Source organism: Chelonia mydas, chromosome 24, assembly GCF_015237465.2.
Source record: "Chelonia mydas isolate rCheMyd1 chromosome 24, rCheMyd1.pri.v2, whole genome shotgun sequence".
Classification (NCBI taxonomy): Eukaryota; Metazoa; Chordata; order Testudines; family Cheloniidae; genus Chelonia; species Chelonia mydas.
The window spans coordinates 2,828,265-2,855,565 of record NC_051264.2 but is presented as its reverse complement, the minus strand read 5'-3'; the positions used below and the strand labels follow the sequence as shown (position 1 = coordinate 2,855,565).

The 27,301-nt window shown below is 44.1% G+C and overlaps 1 protein-coding gene across 1 annotated transcript; it reads right to left on the bottom strand.

Moving 5' to 3' along the window:
- Positions 1–4,251: 4,251 nt before the first annotated feature.
- Positions 4,252–6,180, bottom strand: LOC122463779 (keratinocyte proline-rich protein-like). Its single transcript, XM_043535533.1, has one exon. The coding sequence runs from the start codon at positions 6,158–6,160 to the stop codon at positions 5,150–5,152; it is 1,011 nt and encodes a 336-aa protein (XP_043391468.1). The 5' UTR covers positions 6,161–6,180; the 3' UTR covers positions 4,252–5,149.
- Between the last annotated feature and the right edge of the window lie 21,121 nt (positions 6,181–27,301).

Below are 27,301 nucleotides of genomic sequence, written 5' to 3'. Positions count from 1 at the left end.
AGATGTCCAGGAGAATAAGTGACCTTTTCTGTGGGTAGCACAAATAATTGTAGATCAGGCAAATACTAAAAATCATTTTGGATTTACAGGCCTCTCAGTTCTCTCCTATTGAAAAGAACGTGAGCAGGTTGTTGTACTGAATTGTACTTTTATTTGGTGGTCATTCATTTAATGATAAAACAATGCAATGGTTTTTTTTTAAAATAATACAGAGATTGGTTGTTTTCCCAATTCTCCATGGAATTTTTTAATCTATTTTTTCCCATTTTTAAAATGGGTAGTTGTGGATAGTACATTTTTTTTCAATTTTGCAAGAAATCCCCCCTTAATGAAGATGACCAATCAAAATCATCAATACAAAACCCAGTGTAGAACAAAGACTAAAGAAATTTTGTCATCAACAGTGTCCACGGGGAATTTATTTTACAACCAACCCCTTATTTTGGAAAAAAACAAAATATTGCCATCCAACTTGTAAGGGCCCCTTTGGGCTCTGAGGTTAGCCAGAGATTGCCGGTGCACAGTGCACTCTACGCACGGTCAAAGCAGGGCCCGCTGACATGCCTAGCTCTTTCATTAGGGAATGGGTCAATGGGAAGGGTTTGCATTCGAGGTCCAGCACTGCTTGACCTTCTAAAAAAATAAAAATTGGTTGGTTTTACTGGAACGATGCAAGGGGACCTTCAGAAGTGACCGAATGTTTTGTGTTTGTCCCAATTTATTTAGGACCAGATTTTCCCAAGTCCTGAATAATCATCTGGGAATTATTGCAGCAAGATAACACTTGCAGGAGAGTCAACAATTTGGGTGAAAAAGATTGTGTTTCTGGGAGATCGTGGGCTTTGCTGGTTCACTTTTTACTTTTAGTGGGCAGATGCCTGATGACTGTCTTTATTAGCAGTATGCCAGGTTGTCAAGGCTCAATCCCCACTCTGGCACTCCGAGTGCAGGAAGTGGGGGCCCGCACGGATTTGAAAAATTAATACTGGCCACTCCAGGCTTCTATTAAACTCCCAAGGTTCCAGCTTTTCTCTGACCTTGGCTTGGTAAACGCTGCCACCACCCAAATGCAAAAACTCCCTTGGACTCAGGAAGGAGCACTTGGGAATGCCTCCCCGTGGGGTACCCACAACTCCTTACACACACACACACACACCCTCCAGGGAGGAGCTGAGAAAGAAAACAAAGGAAATTAACTGTTGCCACCAGCTAATCCAACAGCATATGCCCAAACCTCTTAGGACACAAAAATCCAAATCTTGTTTTTAAAAAAGGCAAATTTTATTAACAACAAAAAGAAAGAAAATTCATTTGGAATTTAGGCTTTTGCTAGATTTTAAAAGACTAATTCCAAAAATTAAGCACCCAAAATAGCTTTCTTGGGGGTTCAGCTTAAAGGTTACTAGCAAACAGAAGAATCTGGGGTTAGCACAGAGGAGTCCACAAGCCCTAAAAAATAAACAGAAATAAACCTGATTGCTTCTTTCTAAACATTCCTAACTTACTTACATTACACAACATTTCTGCTGCCCGGTCTCTTCAGCCCAGAGAGAACAACAGATAACAAAGGGACAGCTTCTTTCCTAATTTTAAAAAGTTCTAGCCTTCCCATTGGCTCTTTTGGTCAGGGGCCCACTTCCCTTTTTATTTTATTTGTTTTAACCCGGGGGACTTTTTAACTCTTTACAGGTAGAGCAAGTAGAGAACAGCTACCAAGAGGGATTTTACAGCTAACTGGCTGGCTGGGTGTCCATCAAAGGGAGCTACCCCTCTTTCTTTTCTCACACAGGTATATAAAAGTAAAGGAATAAAGGGAACAGTGTAGGGCATAGCGACATTCAGAATATTGATGAGCTACTTATTTTCAGTCCTTCCTTTAAGATCAATCTGGAATATGTGTACAAGGGAAATGAGAAGGAAGGTGTGCTGGGGTTATTTTAGTGACTAGAAATCTGGATTATTTTTGTTATTCATTAATAGATAGGATTTGGGATGATTGATTTTCACATAGTGGTTAATCTTCTATTAATAATATTTCATCCTTACACTGTCTCCCATTATGCGTGTTATTGACTAAAAGGGGTAGCCCATTGTTTGACTACCCTTGCGGTTCGTTCTCAAAAATCTTCACAAGACCAAATAACCAAACTTGGCCAACAGGATTGTCTAAAGACAAAGCAGAACAATACAAAAAGGAGACAGACAGACTGGGAAGCAAATTCTCACAAGGTGTTTTATCTTACTCAGACGGCGCAATTCACAGATACACATTTCAGCTAGGAGAAGTTATAGGATGTTTTTACAAATCACAGAACTCTTCACCTGTCACTAAAATCCAACCCGCTGGTTCGTCCCAGTTCCTTAACTTGTTCCATACCTTCCCTATCTTTGTTTTGGATCCCAGCATTGGAGGGACTGGTCCGTGAGGGCGCCTCTCTGTACTTTCCCATATCCCATTTTGAACACTCCGTTCCAATGCTGATGAGCCATGACAGGACTCCCGAAGGTACTTGGTGCAAAGTACTCATGCACTTTTGCTGTGACAAGTTTCCTCTTTTCAAATGCCAAAGCTGACTCCAGCTTTACAAAGTGTTGTGGGATGTTTGACACGGGGGAACAGAATTGTGGGAAGAGCATAATATGTGCAGTTAACGTAACTTCCCCACACTATTAGTACTAAGCACCTGATACCTACTAACGTATATGGATTGACTGACAGTATGTACAGCCCCAAGCACAACAGGGCCCAGATCTCTGTGAGGCTCATTAGGTGCTGTCACTGCAATATAAATAGAAATATATGGCAGTTTTCATCTACAGATCTCAAAGCACGTAGGAAAATAAGATTCATTAATCTCTTCTTTTTTTTTGCAGACAGGGAAGCTGAGGCAAAGAGACAGGAGGTGACTTGCCCAAGACCACCCAATAGAGTCAGGGAGAGATCCCACGACGCCTGATTCCCCGTCCTGTGCCCAAGTCACAGGACCCAAGTCATGGGTGTTTAACTACAAAAGAGACAAGGTTGGCTTTTTGGACCTCTGCAGCCTATTGCTGGATGGGAGGACTCAGAAATTTGCAGTAAGGTCTTAGTTTTTTTGTGGAGCTGGGAAGCCTGCCAATCTCTGTGTAAACTGACTAGGGTTGCCAGGTGTCTGATTTGGCACCAGAACGCCCGGTCATAAAGAGACCCTGACAGCTCCGGTTGGCACTGCCTGCCCTAGATCCACACAGATGCCAGGACCTGGCAGACCCTAGGCGCATGGGTGGCCAGGGAGGCTCTGGGGGTGGAGCCTCAGAGAAGGGGCAGGGCATCGGACAAGGGTGTTCAGTTTTGTGCAAATAGAAAGTTGGCAACCCTACAACTGACTGATATTCCCTCAGCACCGGCAGCATCTATCTTTAGGTAGAGAATGGGGAAGGGGGGTAAAGAGCATATGGGCCAGCTGAGGAATAATCTTGGTGACATCCTAGCCTTGGTAAGCAATTGGGATTGACCAGACCCCAAGAGGGAATCCTTTCAAACAGATTCTGCATTGACCTGCACTTTCCACAGTCATTTTCACCACTGCAAAGTGAGTGTAACCAGGCGACCAGTCTGGTTTGGCCACTTTTCATTCCCCTTTTGCACGAGTGTGACCATATGAGATGCCGGAGGATCAGGTGAATCAGCTCCTTATTAATTTAACTTGCCTTCATTTGTGATGATCTCATTAATTCAGCAGGTACAGGGAGTGTCTCTCTATGCTTTAATTCAATTGCAAGTTACAGGGCTCAATGCTGCGATCACTGGGGGAAAATCCCTGGTCTGTGCTATGCAAAATGCCAGACCACAGGATCAGAACGGCCCCTTCTAGCCTTTAAAATCTATGCACCCTCTGAGTCCTTTCTCACTTAACAATCAATCAGTATTTCAAGGTGAACTTCTTTTTCTATTTCTTTAGAGATTTTGTAGGTAGAATTATTTAACAAAGGGTCTGTCCATAACCGATTATGTTATTTTGGTTTTTTTTATTGTTGAAATTCACAGTGAAAGCAATTATGGCTACAATACCAACAACATACACAGGATGATTACGGACAAGTACAGAGTACATCAACAACATCATTGTTACAGAGTATGGGAACACACAGCCAAGGTTTTAACTCAGATAGCAGAGTGTATACATGTCATGCATCATTCTGTACAGTTAGTCGATGGAAGCCATGCACTAAGGTTGAGTTCTTGTGGAATGAGCATGGGTTAGGTCTTTCCCCTCACTGCTTGCAGGTTGAGTTGTTGTTTTGGTGTCTTGGAAAAGTTGATATAACTTATTCGTGGACAAATGGCTCTGAAGTTGTGGGACTTTTTTTTAATGGAGGGGACTTGCAATTCAATAAAGTAGATTTCTTATGGGACTAGAGGTCAACATAGGAATCTTTGTGCCTTATCTATTCTGGTGTAATTTCCATTAGATGAGAAATTTAGGACTGTGAATTTGTAATGTCTGGAAAATCCTCTGTTCTAGTCCAGGCATTATTATAATTTATTATTTGTATTGTGGTAATGCCTCGGAGCCTCAGTCAGGGGTCAGGACTCCATGGTGCTAGGCACTGTACAAACACAGAACTAAAAGCCTGTCTCTGCCCCAAGGAGCTTACAATGTAAGTATATGACAATGGACAGCACATGGATCCAGACAGACAGCTGGGGGAGCACAAGAAAACAATGAGACAGTACCAGTCATCATGAAGGACAGTGGTCTTGGCTAACCGGCTGCCTAACTGTTGTCAAGTTTAAACATCAGCTTAGGCAGTCCTGGTTCCAACCTCCCTCAGCGTCACCTGCTTCAGCTCTGTGAGGTTCAAAAGAAGGAGGAGAGAAGAATGATTTTAGATCTTCAAAGCATCTTTTATACAATTTCTATCGGAAGTACCTTTTTCTAGCAGCGCATCAAAAAAAAAGCTAGAAACACCTTGTCACTTATTAGCAGAACTATCGTACTGTATCAAACCATAGAATTAACACATGGGTAGGAAGATGTGCATCTGAACAGAGTACCCTTAAAGAAATGAGGGGATGAGGTAAGATGAACGAGGAGAAGCCACAGGAATCAGTGCCATGAGTTTGCACTCTGCTTTTTGTTCCATGACGTTCCATGTTATTTGCAGGTTACTTCCAATTGGGTGGCAACTGGCATTGCTGCTTGCATTGTTGCTGTTCAATGGGTGGGCACGTCTTCACACAAGGTGGGCATTTCACTGGCTCAGGGCATGGAGTAGGAACTGGGACTGGGGGCAACTTGCACTCTTGCTTCTGTTGCGGACATGGTATTGGCTCAGGGCATGGAAGAGGAACTGGGAGTGAGGGTTCCTTGCATGGTGGCTTCTCTGGGCAACACGGTATTGGCTCAGGGCATGGAGAAGGAACTGGGACTGGGGGCAACTTGCACTCTTGCTTCTGTTGCGGACATGGTATTGGCTCAGGGCATGGAAGAGGAACTGGGAGTGAGGGTTCCTTGCATGGTGGCTTCTCTGGGCAACACGGTATTGGCTCAGGGCATGGAAGAGGTACTGGGACTAGTGGTTCCTTGCACTGCGGCTTCTCTGGGCAACATGGTATTGGCTCAGGGCATGGAGTAGGAACTGGGACTGGGGGCAACTTGCACTCTTGCTTCTGTTGAGGACATGGTATTGGCTCAGGGCATGGAGTAGGTACTGGGACTGGTGGTTCCTTGCATGGTGGCTTCTCTGGGCAACACGGTATTGGCTCAGGGCATGGAGAAGGAACTGGGACTGGGGGCAACTTGCACTCTTGCTTCTGTTGAGGACACGGTATTGGCTCAGGGCATGGAAGAGGAACTGGGAGTGAGGGTTCCTTGCATGGTGGCTTCTCTGGACAACATGGTATTGGCTCAGGGCATGGAGAAGGAACTGGGACTGGGGGCAACTTGCACTCTTGCTTCTGTTGCGGACACGGTATTGGCTCAGGGCATGGAAGAGGAACTGGGAGTGAGGGTTCCTTGCATGGTGGCTTCTCTGGGCAACATGGTATTGGCTCAGGACATTTCACCGGCTCTGGACATGGCACAATTTCTGGGCACTCTTTCGGGTTTCCTTTACAGAGTGCCGGCGGCAGGGTGATGCCTTGCTTGCATTGCTGCTGGTCTTGGTCAAGAGACATCTTTGTTCCAATACAGGATAATCTAAAAGAAGCACCAGAGTGTATTAGCACATGCTATGTAAATGCAGTAAGAATAGGGGCCAACCTCCCAGTGGATTGGGGGACCCTAATAATCTGTTAGAATGCCCTTGTCTTGCCCTTGAATGCCCTTGCCCTTGAATGCCCTCTCTTCCGCCTTTTGATGCCAACCCATCACTTATTTCACCCACTTCCTTCTTTTCATCTTGCCTTCTGATTCCTACTTTCACTCTGTCCTCTCTTTTTCCCTTCTCTTTTTTCTGTGCTTCCTGGACAAGCCTCTTTCAGCTCCCACTACAAACTCCTTCAAACGGCAGTTGATTTCAATGTTTCAAATGAAATTGCCTTTTCCCTCCTCGCTCCTCCTCCCAGTGAACTCAGGAACCCACTCATTTCAATATCTTTCTGTATCTATGCATGTCCCTTTTGCTTATCTAAAGCCCAGGTGAAAGGAGGACCAGTATAAGAAACCAGATCAAAATATTCCCCCAAAGAAATTGCTATAATACTAAATTTCTCAGTTGTGAATACATGGAGCCTGATTCTCCTCTTACTCTGTGTTTACATCAATGTCACTTTATTGGTGCCCCTTTGGATTTTAGATGCTGTAACTGAAAGGAGAATGGTTTCCGAGTGGTAGCCGTGTTAGTCTGTAACAGCAGAAAGAACGAGGAGGACTTGTGGCACCTTAGAGACTAACACATTTATTTGAGAATCAGTTTTCATGGGCTAAAGCCCACTTTATCAGACGCATGCGTGGAAAATACAGTAGGAAGAGAGATTTATATACACACAAAGAACACGAAAAAATGGGGGTTGCAATCGATTAAGGTGGGCTATTAGCAGGAGAAAAAAAAAACTTTTGTAGTGCTAATCAGGCTGGCCCATTTCAAACAGTTGACAAGAAGGAGTGAATAACAGTAGGGGGAAAATTAGCATGGGAAAATAGTTTTTAGTTAGTGTAATGACACATCCACTCCCAGTCTTTATTCAAGCCTAATTTAATGGTGTCCAGTTTGCAGCTTAATTCCCATTATTCACAAGCGGTTGTGCAAAGAGTTAGTGAGAACAAGCATGATGCCAGTGGTGCGTGCACCCCCAGTGACATTCGCCGGTAGTGGCTTCTAGAAGGGATGGACAGTTGTGCGGCCACTCATAACACATGCAGATGGAGCAAGCAAAATCGACTGCACTCACACCCAGTGCTTCAAAGAGCAAGGCATACCCTGGTCACATCAGACCAGAGGGAGGTTCCCCTAGTGCTGCAATACACAACTGCACAGATGAATGATGGCAGATTTCCTGCTACCTGAGAAGCATCAGATACCTTCCACAAACAGAGGGTGGGGTCTAAGAAAAGATATGACCTGACCCACCTTGTCTCTGCTTATCCTGGGGCCAACAAGGCTACAACAACTTTGCAATTAACTACAAACTTGGATGGATCTGTTGTCTAATGGCAAATCCTTATATGTTCTTATATTTCTAGGAACAATCTAGGCATACCAAGGAAAGTTTCACATACGTACCTCCAGATATTTTAACATCTAGAGCCAAATCCAAGTGGAGTTAGCTAAGGATATTTTTAACCTCTCCTTTCTGTGCTGCCACCCAATTCAATGCTGAGTTGAATTAAGATTCTAAAATTTCCCCCAATGGACAGGACACCAGGCTGTGATAACCTTAGCTCAAAAGTAAAGCAAAGAGAATCTGTAGGATCAGACTTACCCAACCGCCCAAGAAGAAGGAACCTGCAGAAGTCAAGTGGATTATGGAACTGGGAGGTGAGAGGACTTTTATATGGTTTCCAAGCCCTGCCTTCTGGATATGAGACAATTCACATGAATGATGAGCTCACTCGTTTCAACCCACAAGACTCACGTATTTTCTCAACTGACCTGTTTCTGTATTGACCTTGGTAGGAAACTCCCTCATGTTCTGATGAGTGTTGTATAATTTGTTCTAATCTGCTCCCTGACTAATCTGAAGGGAAAAAGTTACAAAAGTGATAAAACCAAGTGATAAAAGGACAGACCCCCCTCCCCCTCAGCATCAGCGCAGCTCCATTGAAGTCAGTGGGCCAGATCTTCAGTTGGTTTAAATCAGTGGTTCTCAAACTTTTGTACTGGTGACTCCTTTCACATTGCAAGCCTCTGAGTGTGACCCCCCCAATAAATTAAAAACACTTATTTAATATATTTAACACCATAACATATATTTAACACCATTTTAAATATCTTTAACACCATTATAAATGCTGGAGGCAAAGCAGGGTTTGGGGTGGAGGCTGACAGTAATAACCTCGTGACCCCCAGTTTGAGCACCCCTGGTTTAAATTGACATATCTTCATTGGTGTTCATTCTGGGGGCTGATTTGGACCTCACTACCCTGGGCCATTTGCCATTGAATTCATTGAAGTGACTCCTGATTTGGTTCTAGCATAAGTGAGAGGAGGATCTGGCTCTCGGTCTTCCAAGATTGGTTCAAGAAATCAAAGAGTTTGAGATGTTGAAAAGTCCAGCTAAAATGCTGCAGGATGGATTGGATGTCATATCAGATGAAAAGGTTTGTGGTTAAGTTACTGGCCTGGGAGTCAGGACTCCTGGGTTCATTCCTGCCAAAGGAGCTCCTGGGTTCTGCCGAAGACTCGCTGTGTGACCTTGGGCATGTCACTTCATCTTTCAGTTGCTCAGTTTCCCCATCTGTAAAATGTGGGCAGGAGTACTTCTCTGTTTCACAACAGTGGTGCGAGGCTAAGGTCATTCATGTCTATGAGTTGGTCAGATGTTGTGGTGCTGATGCAACATATAAATACCTAAATAGAATGGAAAACCTTGTGGGCTTCTATCACCTTTCACCTTAGAAAAGGGGGGAGAATTGTACCTGTGGTGATAAGACATTTTCAGAACCTAAAATATAATTTTCTATTTTTAGAAAAAGACTAAACATCTTTTCTTTTGATGTCAGATGCTCTTGTGTCCCAGCGATGGACCTTCCCATGCTGTCTCCCATAACCTAAGACAATTTGTCTCTCTATGCAATCCACTTGTCTTTCTATCCAATCAGCATTTATAACATAGGTATATGTGTGCTGATAGGAGCATGAAAGGCCAGATTCTGCTTCCATTTGCAGGGGTGTAAATCCATTCCACTGATGGCAAGACAGTGGCTCCATACAGCCACAAGTGAGGAGCAGACTTTGTCTCTGATTTGGAGGGGGAAAGCATTGGGTCATAGAACTTATCATGCCCATGTGGCATGAGCTTGCTGGTTTGAGTGTTCACCAGGCAGATGCTTTGAAAACTGTTGCAATCCAGGAACACTTCAGTGACCATAAGGGCTTACAACCTGGAGCACGGCAGAATTGGTCAACATTTTTCCACTGAAATGTTTTATCTATGGACAATAGCATCTTGATGCAATGGAAATGTTCAATGCAAAATTTCAATTTCTCATAACAAAATAATGTTTGTTACAAAAATTTCAAGGAAGATGTTCGATGAAAACAAAACTTTGTTCATTTGTATGACAATATTTTGCAGGGGTGGAAGGAGAAAGGGACAATTATCTCCCTACCTGCTCTAGAGAACAGGGATGAATTTGACCATAGCTGATTGCCTTGCAATAATCACTTCCATCAGGCTTAATGATTTGATTTGTAGGATCTTATCAGGGCTGTAATGTCTCTCTGGAGCAAGTCCTTGTGCTAAAGACGCAATGAGAGCATTGAGGCATTCTTGGGGCATGTGATGGGAATGGCAGCTTCTAGCTATGTTGCAATTTCCTCTTTTTAATCCTTGTTTCTCTATTTGTGGGTGGGACACCTGGGTGGGACACTGGTTGATGTTGCAACTTCTTGTCTTATTTCATCTGCAGGTGGGGCCCTGGTGTTGTCCCTGTCCCAGCTGGGCTTGGGAGATGTTCGCTTTGTCTCCCAACGTCTGATCTAAATGGGGTGGCATTCAGAAGGCCAGCTCAAGACCTCTGTGCTACTTAAGTCCTATGGGGCAGCTCTTCACCTGGCTGAAAATGTCACAATACCACTGAAGTCAAGAGCTATGACAATTTATACCAGCTGAGCAGTGGGCTTTATAGGTTTATTTCTGGAATCATGGCTCATCATCAACAAGAATCCTTTTAGCTTCACCTGGGGCTTGCTTATGGAAAATCTTTCTTCAAAACAGAGATGCTGGAAAATGTTCAAACCCAAAGTAAACCCGTGTTTTTGTTTTCCTGGGCATCTAACCAGTTCTGCTTTGGGTGTCAAATTGCCAGCAATAAACTCTAATGTCTCCTGGTTAACGAAAAGCAGTTTTCATAGCAAGAAAGGACATGCTCTGGTGCTATGAGCAGCAGGCTGAGTGCTAGGGGCCTTACTCTGACACTGGGCAACTCTACATAGAAACAACACTTTGGGGATTACATTTTTGGAAAATGTTGACCCGGTCAAGTTGTGACTCTTAATTAGTTATGGTTTTGTGACATGCTTTGATGATAAACAGTAGCATCAGAATAAATAAGAAACAAATATAAATGCTTTTCTCTTTCTTGTGACTTACTTTACCTCCTGGTCCCTTTTTCCCTTAGACAAAAAACTTCCCTATAAAGGTATAAATACTTTGTCCTGATCTGCGAATTGTATTTACCAGCTTAGGTTAAAACTTCCCCAAAGTACAAACTATTTTACCTTTTGCCCTTGGACTTTATTGCTGCCACCACCAAGCGTCTAACAAATATAAAACAGGGAAAGAGCCCGCTTGGAAACGTCTTTCCCCCCAAAATCTCCCCAAGCCCTACACCCCCTTTCCTGATAAAAATCCTCACCAATTTGCATAGGTGAACACAGACCCAAACCCTTGGATCTTAAGAACAATGAAAAAGCAATCAGGTTCTTAAAAGAAGAATTTTAATTGAAGAAAAAGTAAAAGAATCACCTCTGTAAAATCAGGATGGTAAATACCTTACAGGGTAATCAGATTCAAAACATAGAGAATCCCTCTAGGCAAACCTTAAGTTACAAAAAGACACAAAAACAGGAATATTCATTCCATTCAGCACATCATATTTTATCAGCCATTTAAACAAAACAGAATCTAACACATCTCTAGCTAGATTACTTCCTAAGTTCTAAGACTCCATTCCTATTCTGTTCCTGGCAAAAACCACACACAGACAGAGAGAACCTTTGTTTCTCCCCCCTCCAGCTTTGAAAGTATCTTGTTTCCTCATTGGTCATTTTGGTCAGTTGCCAGCGAGGTTATCCTAGCTTCTTAACCCTTTACAGGTGAAAGGGTTTTTCCTGTGGCCAGGAGGGATTTTAAAGGTGTTTACCCTTCCCTTTATATTTATGACAAAAGGTATAAATACTTTGTCCTGATCTGCAAATTGTATTAATAATACATGACAGCTATTTTCTGAGACAAATACTATATGCGGTGAAACTTGTCTTAACCGAATATTCAAGGAGCTGTGAAAAATGGGTAGTTTAGTAAAGGAGACTTCCTAAACAAGTCAATCCCCCAGTTCCTCTGGGGATAGTTTGTGGTTATCTTTTAAGAATGGAGCTTGATTTTGTTCTCAATTTACACCAGTTTCATGCCAGTGTAATTCCATTGAATTCAATTCTGAGTTACAGTGGTGACTGCAGAATAGATCTTGGAAGTTGCCTATCGAGAGGTGATCTCTTACTATAATTATTATTTATTATTTGTGTGGTGGTAACACCTGGAGACCAGGGCCCCATTGTGCTAGCAACTGTAAAAACACAAAGTGAGGGACAGTCCTTACCCCAAAGAGTTTACAATCTAAATAGATAAGGCAGACAAAGGTCGGGAGATTTATCAGAGATTAAAATATTTTGTCCAAGTTCACACAGAAAGCCTGCAGCAGAGTCACACATTCTACCCCATCCCCTAAATCCCAATTATGGATTTAGCCACAAGTTCACCCTTCCTCTCATGTGCAGGTGATGGTGACAGAGGACGTGGTTTTTCAGAGTAATCCCATGAGTTTTGTGTTTCATCAAGCACCTGACACTCATAGAGCTAATAGTTCTCCAGACCAACGCCTTGCTCTGCAATGTGCCTTGAGCTGGCTTTGTAACTCAGTGAGTTAATTTCCACCCCTGAATAACATTATTTGTTCTGTGGGAGGCTTCGTGCTGGGACAATTGTATCTTTTGATATTTTGCTCCAGCAGTGACTTAACACGGAGACATCAACACTTAACAATAGCTGTTTCCGGTACCTCCTTCATCTTCCTTCTCTTGTTCCTCATCCCTTGTCATTCACCTCCCAACCCACACGAGGAAACAATCATTTTCAGGTGCCAATGCTTCATTCAATCCATGGCAATAGACCCAAGTCTCAGAGTCATTTGTACTCTCACCAATCCCTGTGGAAAGTGATGGGCTTCAGTGTAGACCTGAGATCCCATTTCAGACCCTATGGAAACCAGATAATTTGAATTTGGAGACTCTAGTTACTGAATTGTGCCAAGTTGAAAGTCTTAAAACTGTGGGCCAGTTTCTCAGCTGGTATAAATCAGCCTAGCCAAGCTCATTGAATCCCATGAAGGATCTGGCTTTGTACCTATCATGCTGTCCTTCCTGGTCCAGCTGAGCCCTTTTTGGCACTCATCCTGCTATGAATAGACAGGATGAGACTCTATGACAAAATGCTACATCCTTGTTGATACTATAGTCAATTCAGATCTGAAATGTCCTATTGAAGGATCTCTTATGTTTACCACTGAGATGCAAAGCTAGGAGCATCCAAGTGTTTGTTACACAGTGTTGAATGAATTCCTATCCATTAGACCAGGTATGCTGCTCATTACAGGGATGCAAAGATTGTGAAAAATTTCCAGTTGGATTGTATCAGTATTTAATAATAATGCTCAGAACTTGAAAAGCCTTTTAGCACTTTCAGTCACTGCATAAACATCGACTAATTAGTCCTCACTACCCACTACAAGATGGCAGGAGGTATTATTACCGCATATAATAAGTGGGGAAGCTGAGGCATAGAAAGGGGGAGTGACCTGCCCAAGGTCACAGAGAAAGACAGGGCCAGAGACAGAATTATATTTGAAGAGTTCCTGGATCCCAGCCCTGTGCTCGCTCCTATAGACCATACATCCTGTGGTATTAAAATTGGGCATCATATGTAAAACAGGGAATCCCCAGCTGCTCGGGGCCTACAGTTTGAAAGACAAGGGTTATCTGTGTCACCTTGGGTGTTGGGGAAAGCTGTGTGGGCTGGAGTGAGGAGAGGTTACATGGAAAGGGAGGACGAAAGGAAATGAGAGAGAAGAGAAAGCTGCACACAAGCAGACAGAGAACCTGGAAGGGGAGCACACCACACACAAGAAGGGAAGAAAGGGCAGAGATAAATGGCAGAGGATAGGAAAGGATTGCAGATATTCCGTGGGAACAGTTCATTTCTTCTGATAAGAATGGCATAGTCATCTGAGGCCAGATTTTCAAAGATATTTATGTGTCGCTCTGCTCAGCGCTGCAAGACCTAACTGACATACATGGCAAAGTCCCATTTTAAAAAGTGACCTAGGCATTTAGGAGAGCTCCAGTTTCATTGAAATTCAATGGGTTTTAGGCTTCTAAGCAACTTAGATACTTTTGAAAATGTTACCCTTTGGCCTTGCAATTCTGAGCCCAGCAACATCTAAATGCCTTTAAATATCCCTGTGCTACACACTAGGTGAAACAAATTGCTGAAGCTAAAGGGTACCCGACCTCCTGTAGCAGTCTGAGCAGTGCTCGGACAGTTTCAGGTCACTATGAGCTAGATTTAGGGTTGATGTCAGCGGAGCGAGGCTGATTTAGTCCAGCTGAGGAACTGGCACAAAACAATTGTTCCAAGATCTATTCCTGGGGGAATTCTGCACCAAAACGTTAAAAATGCTGTGCACAACATTTTAAAATTCTGCAAAATTCTGCATATTTTATTTGTCAGAAATAACACAATACAATCACACCAGTCTCAATTATTTTGGTAATTTATTTCAAAATACCTGTCCTCAAGCACATCTGTAACAACACAGACCACAAAAACATTTTCTCCAGAAGCAGAGAGTTAAAGAAACCCCTACGACAACCCAGTTCCTGTTTCTCTGTTATGCTTTTGTTGGGTGCCTCAGTCTGGGTGTGTCACATGAGCCAGCTGGACCCACCTTGGGGGAAAATGCTGCCCCTCCAGTCTAAGACACCCACACACTCTCCCCAGAGACCAGCTGTGGGACATGCCCCCTGCCCAGACACCTGCACCCCTTACCCCCCCCGTGTCTAGAGAGAGAAACAGCCTGATGCCGGGTCCTGGGCCTATACAGAGTTTCCTGCATGTTGCCTCCTTCCTTCAGGATGTGCTGGGAAATGCAGCTGACCAGAACCCTCCAGCTCCCACTCCCCGTCCCCTCCGGCAGTGTCCTGCATTTGTGAGCTGGAGAACCAGGCTCTGCTGGGTCAGCAGCACCTAGTGATGGCCATCAACCCTGCAGCACCAATTCTGCGGGGAAAAATGAAATTCTTCACAGAACAGAAATTCTGCATAAATTCTGCATGGTGCAGTGGTGCAGAATTCCCCAGGTGTAAAGATAACTAATAAAGGTTAATTGATTAAGCCTCACAAACCATGGAACAGAGTAACTTGCCCAAGTTCCCACAATGAATTGGAGGTAGCACTGGGAACAGAATCTGGTATTTCTGGCTCCAGTTTCTGCAGTTCAGTCACCAGTGCAATCCTTCCATCTCCCTTAGGGAAGAGCAGAGTTTTATGACAAATTTGCAAGGAATTCTCTTCTCCGGATTGCAGTCATGTGATTGCAAGACACTCAGCCAACCTTGCTGGAATCCTTTAAGAAATAATTCCGGTGTAGGCCAGATAATGTAAGCTTGGTGGGGTGGGGGAGGGGGGTAGATATAGCTTCAAGTGGATTTGGTAGTGGAGAAGGTAGGCTGTGTGCAAGGCTGTCTTTTGGCTTCTCTCCATTAAGTTCTTTTGAAATTTCCATGCATAGAGAAAACTCTGGATTTGAAGGAAGCATTCTCCTCCAGGATTTAGTTTCATTGTATTAATCAGAAGTGGTTGAACCAGCTCTCCAAAGGCCCGGCTCGCCCTGCTAGCTTGATTATACCCCTGTCGCTCCCACCCCATGCTTGTTCTCACTTGTCTGTCATTATTTAAGGGCAGACACACCTGGATTCCATATGAGATGGCTAATAGGATGAAAGAGATAATTACATACGTTTAATTTCCTAGTATCATTCTGTCTGCTTGCCAGTCTAATCTATCTCATATTTTTACAAGGCACCCATTACAGTAGCCAGTTCTACACATCTTCTGCCAAATGATGGAATAGAGGAAAGATTGTACATTCAACCTTTCTGAGGTTATATTCTCCATCGATTGGAGTCTTTAAATCGAGATGGGAAGTCCTTCTAAAAGATACGGGGCCTGATTTTCCACTGCACTGCACCTTGTGTGCTCTCTTATATCGGTGCAAAGTTGGATGTGAACGGCTCCCTTTTCTGATCTCGCAGCATTTCACATTCATTGTGCTCTGGTGTAAACAACTGCACAAAGGTGTGGGGCAATGGAGAATTCGGTTTTCCCACCACAGTTTACTGGCCTCAGTGCAGGAAGTGCCAGGTGAAATTCTATGACACTGTATTATGTACGAATTCAGCTGAGATGCCCTACATATCTATGAATATATGACAATAAAAGGATTTTTTTTCCATCAGCCATGTGAAATGACAGTGTGACTTTGTATTCTAAGCTTAAAAACCTTCCCTTATCATTCTCTTTAACTCTCCTGGTGAACCTTGAATACAAAACGTAAGTTCACTTGGGTTAGACCCCAAAAAGGCTGCCTTGGTGTAGACGTCATTTCTGTTGAGGTTCATCAATTCTTGTATGTTCCATCCCAACATGATTTTAAGTAGTTGACGTTACCTCGAAATGCCCCCTCAGTGTTGATGAAACTAAATGATGCTTGAGCACGAATCCAGCCTGGCAAACTCTTGAAGATGGCTCCGCTCCATGGCACAGCACCATGACGGTGCCTCGTAGCCACTCGATGCTTTCGTACAAGATTTATAACCATAGATAAGCATACCAGCTGCCATAGGATTTGCAAGACATAACAAACTCCCTGGGTTTTGGATCAGGGCCTGGGAAGCTTTTCCTCTTGAAAGTGCTTTGCAAGACCACCTAATTGACTAATTGAGAAGAGCAGCATTTAGCTCAATTAAGGCATAATTGCAAAGCAACTCTAAGGATGAGGCAGTATCAGGCAAACCTGGGTTGGGCTCCCAGCATGAATACATCACCAGCTACCTAACTGTCCTGTATTCACATCAGCCAAATAAGAAAAGCTGACAAAAGGGCCGGGCCAAACTTGCAAGGTGTGATCGTAGGGCTAAATTCCACTCTACAGTTTTAAGGACTTAGCATTAAAACTGGCAAGATTAATTTGAAGATTTGGGGTCAATCTTCTCCCCCCGTCCCCAGTAGCTTGAGTCTTCTTCTTGCTCCACTTCCCTGACCTCTGCTAATTTTTTTCATTCACCCAGGGAATCTCAGCTAAACCTCCTCATTTCTATAGGGGGCCCAATTCTGCGACATGACACCAGTGGGAGTGGAGGGAATGCCAGTATTTGGCAGGATAAGACCCACTGCTTCTTTTACTAAAGAAAACAATGAAATGATGATGTATCTATACTTCAAAGGCTACTCCACGTGCTGTGGAGCAGTTGGGTCTTCTGTGGCCCTAGCGACTCCTGCGTCCCTGTTTTGAGTGACAAAAACTAATAAGCAACTTTAAGGAAAAGTGATTTTTCATGGGAACTTCAGATCAAAGGGCCTGATTCTCAGTTACTTAATTCATGCACTGAGATCAGGAATGGTATATGGAGGACTATGCTGGCTTTAAGTTTCCTTTGTATTGGGGTAATCTTGGGTATTGCCTGGCTCCTGGTTTAAGTCAGAGCAGCCCCAAGGCTACTCTAACTCATGTTTTGCTTCCTATGATCCTGGGAAGCAGAGAATAGCCACAGTGCAGAGTGCTCTGGCCAAGCCAGAGGCTGGGATCAGAGCCTTTCTCCCAGCTCCACAATGGCTGAGGAAGCTCCCTCTTCAGTGGGGGATGCTCAAGGGGCTCTTTCCTCCCACTTTAAGGCCCCTTTACGTTGCAAAAGTGACCTAAGTGTCACTTAGAATCAAGCCATTGTTTTCATTCTCCACGAGTGAATTTATTTCTCTGCATTTATGGCAAAAGATGTCATCGCTCACCCGCATTTTTATTTTTAGGCAGATCCGAGAACACTGACTGTTCAAGCAGATACTTTGAAAAATGCCGTCCCGTGAATGAACCTTCATGCTTTGGGCAGGGCTGACACACAAATCACCAGCTGCCAAAATAAAAAATGCCCCAGAATAGGGAGTTTTCTCTCCCAGATGACGCTCAAACTACTAATTTGATCAATCTGGGGGTTGTGAAAGAACAGGGGCCTCATGCATACAACAATGTCTCACTTCTGGGAGGCCGGGCTTAGGGACCATATAAAGGTTCTTTCATCCCCAAGCTCCTGAATCCCCTTTGCATTGATTCACTTGCTCTTACTGGTGAATTGGGTAAGTCAGCTTATACTGCATTTATTAGTGAATTACTATTAAATGAGATGATCGTATCAGACTTTATTGCTAGAGCTAATGTGGGATTGCTCACTATATTATTGGCAATCTTCTATTGCTTCTATTTTATTTTGATGAGGCAGATTAAACATTAGTGGCTCCAAACTTTAGAAGTTAAGGAGTTTGGTTTCCTCCCATAGGCCATATGCCATTGGCTTGATGGAGTTACTCCTGGTTTGCACCAGTCTAACTCAGCTGACTTTGATGGAGTTATTTCTATGCGTAACACTGTAATTCTATTGTCTCCATTGGAATTAATCCTGATTTACCCCGGTGTCAGTGAGATGGGAAGGAAGCCCAGAGTGCTCAGAGGTTACATAAGTGGTTTTTGCATGCTTAGATGAAAAAGCTAGCAACATTCTGGTGTGATGGTGCATAAGGGGTTTGATAACATTTCCAGATTAAAGCACAAATTCCCCAGGGTTAATTGTTGCAGGAGGGGAAAATGAATAGGGAAAGCGATGACTTGCCGGAGACCAAAAGGGAAGATTGCCGGAGAAGTCTTTTGGGTTTATGGGAGTATTTTGCTTAGCACAATGGGGCCCGCATCCTCGTCTAGGGGTTCTGCATGATGCTATTGCAATGCAAAATATAATAGTAATAAGGATGGCCATAAAATGTTCAAAGACAAGGGTCTAGGAGATGGAAGGGGCAGGGCAGAAGGGAGCGAGACCTAGAGGAAGGCATTGCTAAAGGACTGACAGGCCAGGGGAACTGAAAGGGTAAAGGGAATTGGAAGGAAGGGAATTATTCTAGAGCTGAGTCTCCATTGCCCTGTGTCAGTCATTTAAACCCTGGCATTATGATTTTAATAGTTTACATCCACTTTGTGAACTAGGGCTGGTCGAACATTTTTCATCAGAATGGAAAATTGGGCTTTGACTAAGCCTTTTTCTTAATTAGGCTTCTTTCCTTAAAAAAACAGATGCCCCACCAGAAAACCAAAACCAGGACATTTTCAGCAAGATATACTTATATTAAATTTTCAGCTGACAATTTTCCGTTTCCTTTTTTTTTAATGACAAGTCAGAATTTAACTGTTGGAGCCCCCCCCCCCACCTTGGCATTTTTGACCTGCTCCGATGTGACTAACTGCACAAGATGTGGGCAATGCATACCCAGGCCCGGCATGGTTTCATCCAGAACTTTAGACATCATTAAAACACCCAAGAGTGCTTTTTAAAACACCCACCTTCGATCTCATTGGCATTTGTGTAGCAAATGTAAAAACCATCCGACATTTCTCCCAGGTTCCCCTGAGCTGCAGAAGATGGCTTCACAGCAAAACCAGCAGCAACGCAAGCAAACTCTCACCCTTCCACTGGCACTGAGCAATGCCACTTCAGAACCGGCACCGACCCCAGAAGCAGGACCAGAACCGTGTCCAGCAACAGTCGAAGAACGAGAAAATTCACCCCAGGAAGAGGAGGAGTCACAAGAGGAGTATAAGCGGCCACTGAACCAGCCTCTTGGACCAGCTCCAGAACTGGAACCAGAACCAGTACTAGGCCCAGAACCAGAATCAAATCCATCAGAAGTTAAGGAAATAGAATATCTACAACTGGACCAGCAGCAATACAAGCATCCACCCACCCTACCCCCTGCACCAGGAATAGAAACATCAAAGGAATATCAGCAAGCAGAACCAGAACTGGAACCAGAACCGGGACGATGCCCTCCACCAATCAGTGAAGCAGAAGGTCCCCTTTTTGTGCAACCATCTTCACCTGTGGAAGAGCAGCAACAGAAACAACCACATCATTGGCCGCCGAAGCGGAAGTAGCTTCCAGCTACTGAAGGAAAACCATGATATGAAAAGCAAGACCCCAGTGCTTGACACAGTTAACCTCATATTCTCATCTGCTGTGGGTTTAGGGGTTTTGCTTTAGAGGTTTCAGAGTTTTGTCCTGTATATGTTAGGGCCTCTTAAATATACTCCATTAGTATCCTTAAACTGTTACCATGCATGTGACAGATTCTCTTGAAATCACTGGAACTCTACTGATTCACACCAGCTGAGGATCTGGCCCTTCTTGTCTATCACACTTCTATAGGAGCTGTAGGTGCAGGCTGTAGGTGCCAGCTGTAGGTGCTATGAAGTTCTGAGGGTATGCTTTCACTATCCGGTCCCTGTTTTTGAAACCCATCCATGAGAAAGAGTGAGAACTGGGCTGTCTATACTGATGTTCACCTCCAAGGTGATTCCTTGGCCAGAAGGGGCCATTATGATCTTCATGAACTCCACTCTGCTAATAACTTCCAGCCTCCAGGAAAGAGGATTGTCTAGATTCAGTGCCTTGGTGTGTAGCGAGCATTAACTGGAGAATGACGAGGATCTGTTAAAAGGCTTGAACAGGGAGAGAATAGTGTAAGTGAGGAATGTTTCACTCTAATGCATGATGGGGTTGACTTTTCACATTTGAGCAACTAAAATCCCGGGGGTGTAGATAGACGCTAGCCAATATGCATTGTGGAATGTCATATGCTGGGATAATTGTATCATTAAATTACATGGTCCACTATTTGATTGTGCTCTGCTCTCTAGCTGCCTGTGTGACACAATAAAATCTACCATTCCTGGATAGTCACACCTGCCTTCTGGTGTTTTTCTGGTCCTCTACCTTCCCCCGCTATCCCCAACACACACTGACTTACCGAAGTTCTTGTTTCTAGGGGTAGCAAGAATAATGATATCTTTATGCAGAATATTAGATCTGCAGGGCAGGAACTGCCTCTTATTATGTGTCCAACACAACCAGGGGGAGTGTAGGCGCTACCATAATACAAATAATAAAGAATACAGAACAAATGACAAGAAACCTTAAAGGGAACTCCCAAGATAATTATTGTCATAATTCAGGGCAACAGCATTTCCATGCAATATTTCCATGCTGTATTTCCATGCAATGGTCCAGCAAAGGTACCCACTGTCAGGCTTCCGGCTCCCCAGCTGGGGCCTCTCTTGGGTCTCTCTCCCTTCTGACCAGGGTATTTCCAGACTGAACAGCAAGGCTGAAACTCAGCAAGGGTCTCGGCGCCTGGGCTCCAGCTGGAGCGGGAATGTCTAGACTGCTATTTTTAGCCCCCTAGTGCGAGCATGAGTCAGTTGATCCAGGCTCTGAGACTCACGGCCAGGGGCTTTTGTTCTGCAGTGTAAACGTGTCTGTAAAGCTTAAGGCCTGAAAGGAGCACCATATCTTCCAGCCTAACCTCCTGTACGTCACAAGCCGCTAACAGCACCTCACCACCCCCATGCTAAATCCAGCAAATGGAATTAGACCAAGGCGTTACAGATCCTCAGGAGACGTTTGTCACGTCACTTACGGCATGACTGGAAGGTGCTCAGATATGGTGGTGATGGGGATGTTACAAGAACCTGTAGAAACTAGAATAGACCTAACACATAACATTGACACAAAAACTTGAAAAATGATTTTTGTAATGAAAACGTGACCATTTTGGACAAAAATTCCCATTTTGTCCAAAAGTTGCTTTCCCCTCTAAACATTTAGATCATCCCCCTAATCCTCATTGTCAAGTGATGCCTTTTGCTATGTGCCAATAAGTACAAAAACACCTCCGCTTCCTGGTAGCAATGCTCCTGGAACCAAGGTTTGTTCTGAAAAGCTGACCTGAAAGTAAAATCATCTAGGACTAGATTGTGGCATCTAGTTAAAGCTCAGGGTGGGGGTGGTACAGCGCACTTCTGGAGCACCTGCGTGCATTAGGGGAAAACAGTTCTCCCCCATACGAGAGACAGTGTAACCCCACCCATCCTATGCAGCCAGCTGTGCTCTGCAAAAGCCTACGTGTGTAAGCCCAAAAGTTACACCCAGTACTTGAGGTTCTCCTGTAAGTGAAATGAACACAGACCCATCTGAGCCTCCAGCCCTGCAATGCATATTGTCTGCGGTGAATGAAAGGATTCCCTCTAATACAGGAAACACATGGAGAGAGGTGTGGCTCCCACTGCTGTAAGAGCATCGGCTACACAGACGTGTAGGTGTTCAAGTCCCATGATGATGAGTGTGTGAGAGAGAAAGCTATTTCAGAGCTAGCAGCAGTGACAATCCGCTTAAAGGCCACTGCCAGGTATTGTTGAGCATGCAATGCTGTCCTCTAGTGGCTTGTCCAGGGAAAGGATGAACACTTATTACACTCCAGGTAGAGGAGGATTCTAATCCCAGTGTGTGTGTGTGTGTGTGTGTGTGTGTGTGTGTGTGTGTGTGTGAATGGAACACATCTTGGAGAAACTGAACAGAAGTTCGTGCAATGAAACTGAGGCAGTAATTTCCCGAAGGCAGCCTTATCTCCAGATGGGGCTCCTTTCTAAGGCTAAACAACCCCAAATCTTTTCAATCTTTCTTCATATAAGAATTGTTCCATGCCCTTAATCATTCTTGCTGCCTGTCTGTAAAGCCCAACAGAGATCAGGGTCTCATTGTGGTAGGTGCTGAATGCAGAGTGTGAACCAGTCCTGGCCCCATTTTTAGCATGATTCTGTGATATGAAGCATGAGATTGGGAACTCTGAGTTCCCAAGCCCTGGTCTCACAGACGTGGGTTGACAATCGCTGGACCTGGGTCTCACAACTGTGCTAATGTGTCCATGCTGCATTATGCAGACCTGTAAGTCCCCATTTGACAGATAACATATCCCCTGGCCTGAGACTAGCCAGCCCCGGTGATAAGGGGATTGATGCCAGCCACGAGAATTTGGGATGGTAGCAGATAAGGATCACATGTGCTGTGGGTGTCTCATACTCTCAAGGCAGCTATGGGACCTGGATTAAAGTTCTCTCCAGTCAGGGCTCTTCCAGCTGGTCCCTTTCAGTTGCTTTCATTGGTGAATTGGGTAACTTTGGGTTTAACGGAGTCTCTTTAAAGATATTGCCCTGTGACTTTATTGCTGGTTTTGCCCGAAAGATCCGATCTTGCACAAATGCTTGATGGCCCAGATTTTCTCGTGATTTTTGGTTGGTTGGTTTGGATGCCCAGCCTGAGATGCTGTCCAGGGGCCTGATCTTCAGAGAGTCCTGAGCATTCACCCAGTGAAAATCAGGCCTTGAGGGACGGGTCTACACAGGGAAAAAAAAATAAATAACATTCCACGCAGCAAGTCTCAGACCTACAGACTCGACCTCGTGCTACAGCGCTAAAAATAGCTGTGACCCCATTCTGGCTTGGGCTCGGAAGCCTGAGTTTGACCTGCACTTAAGGGTCCTGCACTTAGGACGGAAGAACCCAATGCACAGCTACAGACTAGGGACCGAATGGCTCGGCAGCAGTTCTGCGGAAAAGGACCTAGGGGTGACAGTGGACGAGAAGCTGGATATGAGTCAGCAGTGTGCCCTTGTTGCCAAGAAGGCCAATGGCATTTTGGGATGTATAAGTAGGGGCATAGCGAGCAGATCGAGAGACGTGATCGTTCCCCTCTATTCGACATTGGTGAGGCCTCATCTGGAGTACTGTGTCCAGTTTTGGGCCCCACACTACAAGAAGGATGTGGATAAATTGGAGAGAGTCCAGCGAAGGGCAACAAAAATGATTAGGGGTCTGGAATACATGACTTATGAGGAGAGGCTGAGGGAACTGGGATTGTTTAGTCTGCAAAAGAGAAGAATGAGGGGGGATTTGATAGCTGCTTTCAACTACCTGAGAGGTGGCTCCAGAGAGGATGGTTCTAGACTATTCTCAGTGGTAGAAGAGGACAGGACAAGGAGTAATGGTCTCAAGTTGCAGTGGGGGAGGTTTAGGTTGGATATTAGGAAAAACTTTTTCACTAAGAGGGTGGTGAAACATTGGAATGCGTTACCTAGGGAGGTGGTAGAATCTCCTTCCTTAGAAGTTTTTAAGGTCAGGCTTGACAAAGCCCTGGCTGGGATGATTTAATTGGGGATTGGTCCTGCTTTGAGCAGGGGGTTGGACTAGATGACCTCCTGAGGTCCCTTCCAACCATGATATTCTATGATTCTATGATTCTATGACCGTCTACACAGCTATTTTTAGTCGTGAGCATAGTGCAAACTGCCACGTTTCCCCCCCCCACGTAGCCATACCCTTTAATGGCTCAAGCTAGGCATCCAAAATCTCTAGCCACTTTGAAACCCTTGGCCAATATTTTTAGCACTAAGTGGAAGTGCGGCTATAGAAGAGCCTTGCAGCTACGGACGTGGCGAGACTGGAGATCACAGGCACTGGAACACAGCGTACTTTGATTCTAGGCAGCATGCCGCGGCGGCTGGGGGGTATGACGCCTTGCAGGCACGGCATGGGGTGAATTAGCAGCATTCTCCACTTCCTACTCGGTGCAGAAGATGCTCTGGAAAGGTTTGAAAATCTATAGGAATACCCCACATTGGGAGTTTTGCTGGCTCTGCTAGTATCCTTCTGTGGTTTAGACGTGCTCTGTTCGTGGTTTTGTGTTTAAATAATGTATAGGGGTTGAAAGACAAAAAGACAGTAAGCTCAGGATGGGGACTCTGAGTTGTCTAGTGGCTAAAAAGAGACTAGGAAGGCCTGGGGCTGCTTCTGAATGGAAATATGGAATGTTTGCCTCTCCGTGCCCCAGTTTCCCCCATTTGTAAATTGGGGTCAGCAATAATGGGGGAGGGAGGACATACAAGTACATGAGCTAGACAGCAAGCAGCTATTCTAATTTACAGTAGTTGAGAATCTGGCCCAGTTCCCACTGGGATTCAGTCCAGTAAAGTTTCTCTTTTTCCGACAGGTTTGATGAAAGTGCCTTAATTTTCGGTCTCCACAATCAGAAAAGAATAGAAAATCAAACTAACTTTCAACGTGAATACTCCTGGAATATACTAGTGGGTAGTATAAATAATAACACCTCTGACCTCTATCTGTGAAAACTTCCTTTTTTAAGTGAAAATATATTTTTTTTAAACCAAAGACAGTTTTCAAAATTCTTGTTCTTGTTTTGTTCTGTTTTTATTTTCAGGATTTTTGTTTTATTTATGCTGAACAATCAAATTATTTTTGCAGAAAATTTGGATTAAAGAAAAAGCCCATTCATTTTCTGAGAAATGTCCCATGAAAAATATATGGCTTTTATTTTTTACAGCTCCACTAAAAATTACAACCATATGTCTAAGACTTAGCTAAAAATTGACTTCAACACAGGGGCACTGATTTACACCAGCTAAGGATGTGTACCTTTGTTTTTAGACAGTAGGCCTAGGAGTGCCATCACCTTCAAGGTCAGCAAACCTTTGTGTCTTTTATGAGTTCTGATGCCTGACATGAAATGATGTCATTAGAAGACGGAGATGAGGGCTTTAGTCATATTCTTCATTCCTTCAGACTTGTCCTTATTTTCTTTTTTGACAAGCAGATACGCTATCCCTATCTACACTAAACAGCAGAGGAGCAGAATCCTTTGATGACTATTATAATCTGACCGAGAAATGATCCGGCTAGATTGCAAAGAATTTTATTTATCTACTCGCTGAAAGCCCATTCTGTTGCTCAGTTGCAATCTGTAAAGGGCTGAGAACTGGCAACAAATCCCAGTGAGGACGGAACCTGGTGACATCCTCAACAAAACATGCTCTCGGTCATTTTTGTAGCTTGTTCCATTACTTCATGCTGACTCAACAGACATTCTAGGCTACAGAGTGACACACAGCCAGAGTGACAATCCTGGAATCTTATAATACAGATAGGTCCATCAACTCTGCACTGAGAGGTAGCAAATATCAGCGCATTGCAGGTTGGAAATCACTGATGGTGAATCTGTGTGTTTTTCCTAGTGTAATTTGTTTATTTACCCTAGTATGAACTTTCCCGGCCTTAGAACTCTGGCTTGTCATCACAAAGTTACTAAAAGTTCCCTGCAATCTTCCTTCCCTTCCCTTCAAACTCATGGGTGTGGGTAACCTGGACCTACCCTCCAGACAGCTACAGCCCTTTCCATTCAGATTTACTCAGTGCCTGAATCTTTCCATCTGAGCAGGAAAAAGGTTCCCTCTAGTATAGGCTGCACTGTAGGAAAGTAACATGATGCTCCACTCAGCATCATGTGGGCTACCTGTTCATTTACATTATATACACAGTCCTTGAACAGAGGTGGTCACAAACAGCAGACAAGCAATCCCTTTTCAGGAATCTCAGTCCAGACACTAGTATCTGATTCCTAGGAATCAACTCGGCTCCCAGAAATTATTCTACCTAGAGAGAGAATGGCAGAAAGCAAACTTCAGTGGTGCTTGCCATAGCTCCCCTCACAGGACACGACATCACAACACTAACACTAAGACAAGCTTTTCTTCAAAGACTGTACACTGCTATCATGCTACAAAAAAGAACTTGTAAAACGATGTGTAACAGCACCGTCCCGGGGACTGCCACCATAACAAGTTATTGATGTTGCTGTCTTGTGCCAAGTTTTGTACCTTGTGTGTGGTTCCCCTTAAAAGCGAGTGTCCAGTCAGTCCATGGCTGGGGATGGACTAACCATTTTTCCACTTTCTGGAGCCAGGGATGAACCTGAGGTCCAGTATATTTATCTTGCCTTTAAACAAGCAAAATGTACCAAGGGATGTTCTCTTTCATGTCATTACAAAATTAAAGTCAGTTAATTCATGCTGCAATGGGCAGCACCGCAACAGAGGGAAATGATGGATGTATACAATTATCTTTCCAGTCGCACCTCGAGGCCTCGTTACACTCAGCGGCATACATACACATAGTAGGAGAAAATCCCTGCCCTGAACTGGGACACAGGGAGGTTAAATGACGTAGGGAGTCTATGGCTATGTCTACATCAAAATGACGTAGGGTTAAATGACGTAGGGAGTCTATGGCTATGTCTACCTAAATTATGCAACTCCAGCTATGTGAATAACGTAGCTGGAGTCGACATAGCTTAGATCGACTTACTGTGGTGTCTACATCATGCTGGGTCGACTCTCCCGTCCACTTACCTTACTCTTCTCATTCGGAGCGGAGTATCGGGGTTGACCTGAGAGTGCTCTGCTGTCAATTTAGCGGGTCTTCACTAGACCCACCAAATTGACGCTCGGTGCATCTATCGCCAGAGCATAGATCCAGTGGTAGTGTAGAAATAGCCTATGGAAGAGCCAGGAACTAAACACAGAACTCCTGAGTCCCTCTTTAGTGCCTTAAGTACAAAAGCATCCTTTCCCTGACCTGCCTCTGTTCTCAGAAGTCATTTTGCCTTCACCATAGCTTATTTCAAAGAGTCAGATCAGCATTTTCTTATTCTTATTTAGAGCCAGTTGGGGATTTTTTTTTCCTCCCACAGCAATTTTTCACTTTTTGTTGAAAAATCAACCTTCCCCCCCCCCCCCCAAAAAAAAAAAAAAAAAGAAAAGAAAAGAAAACGTTCAGCCAAAATGTGAAATTTTGGATTCAGAAATGTTGATGCAATGAC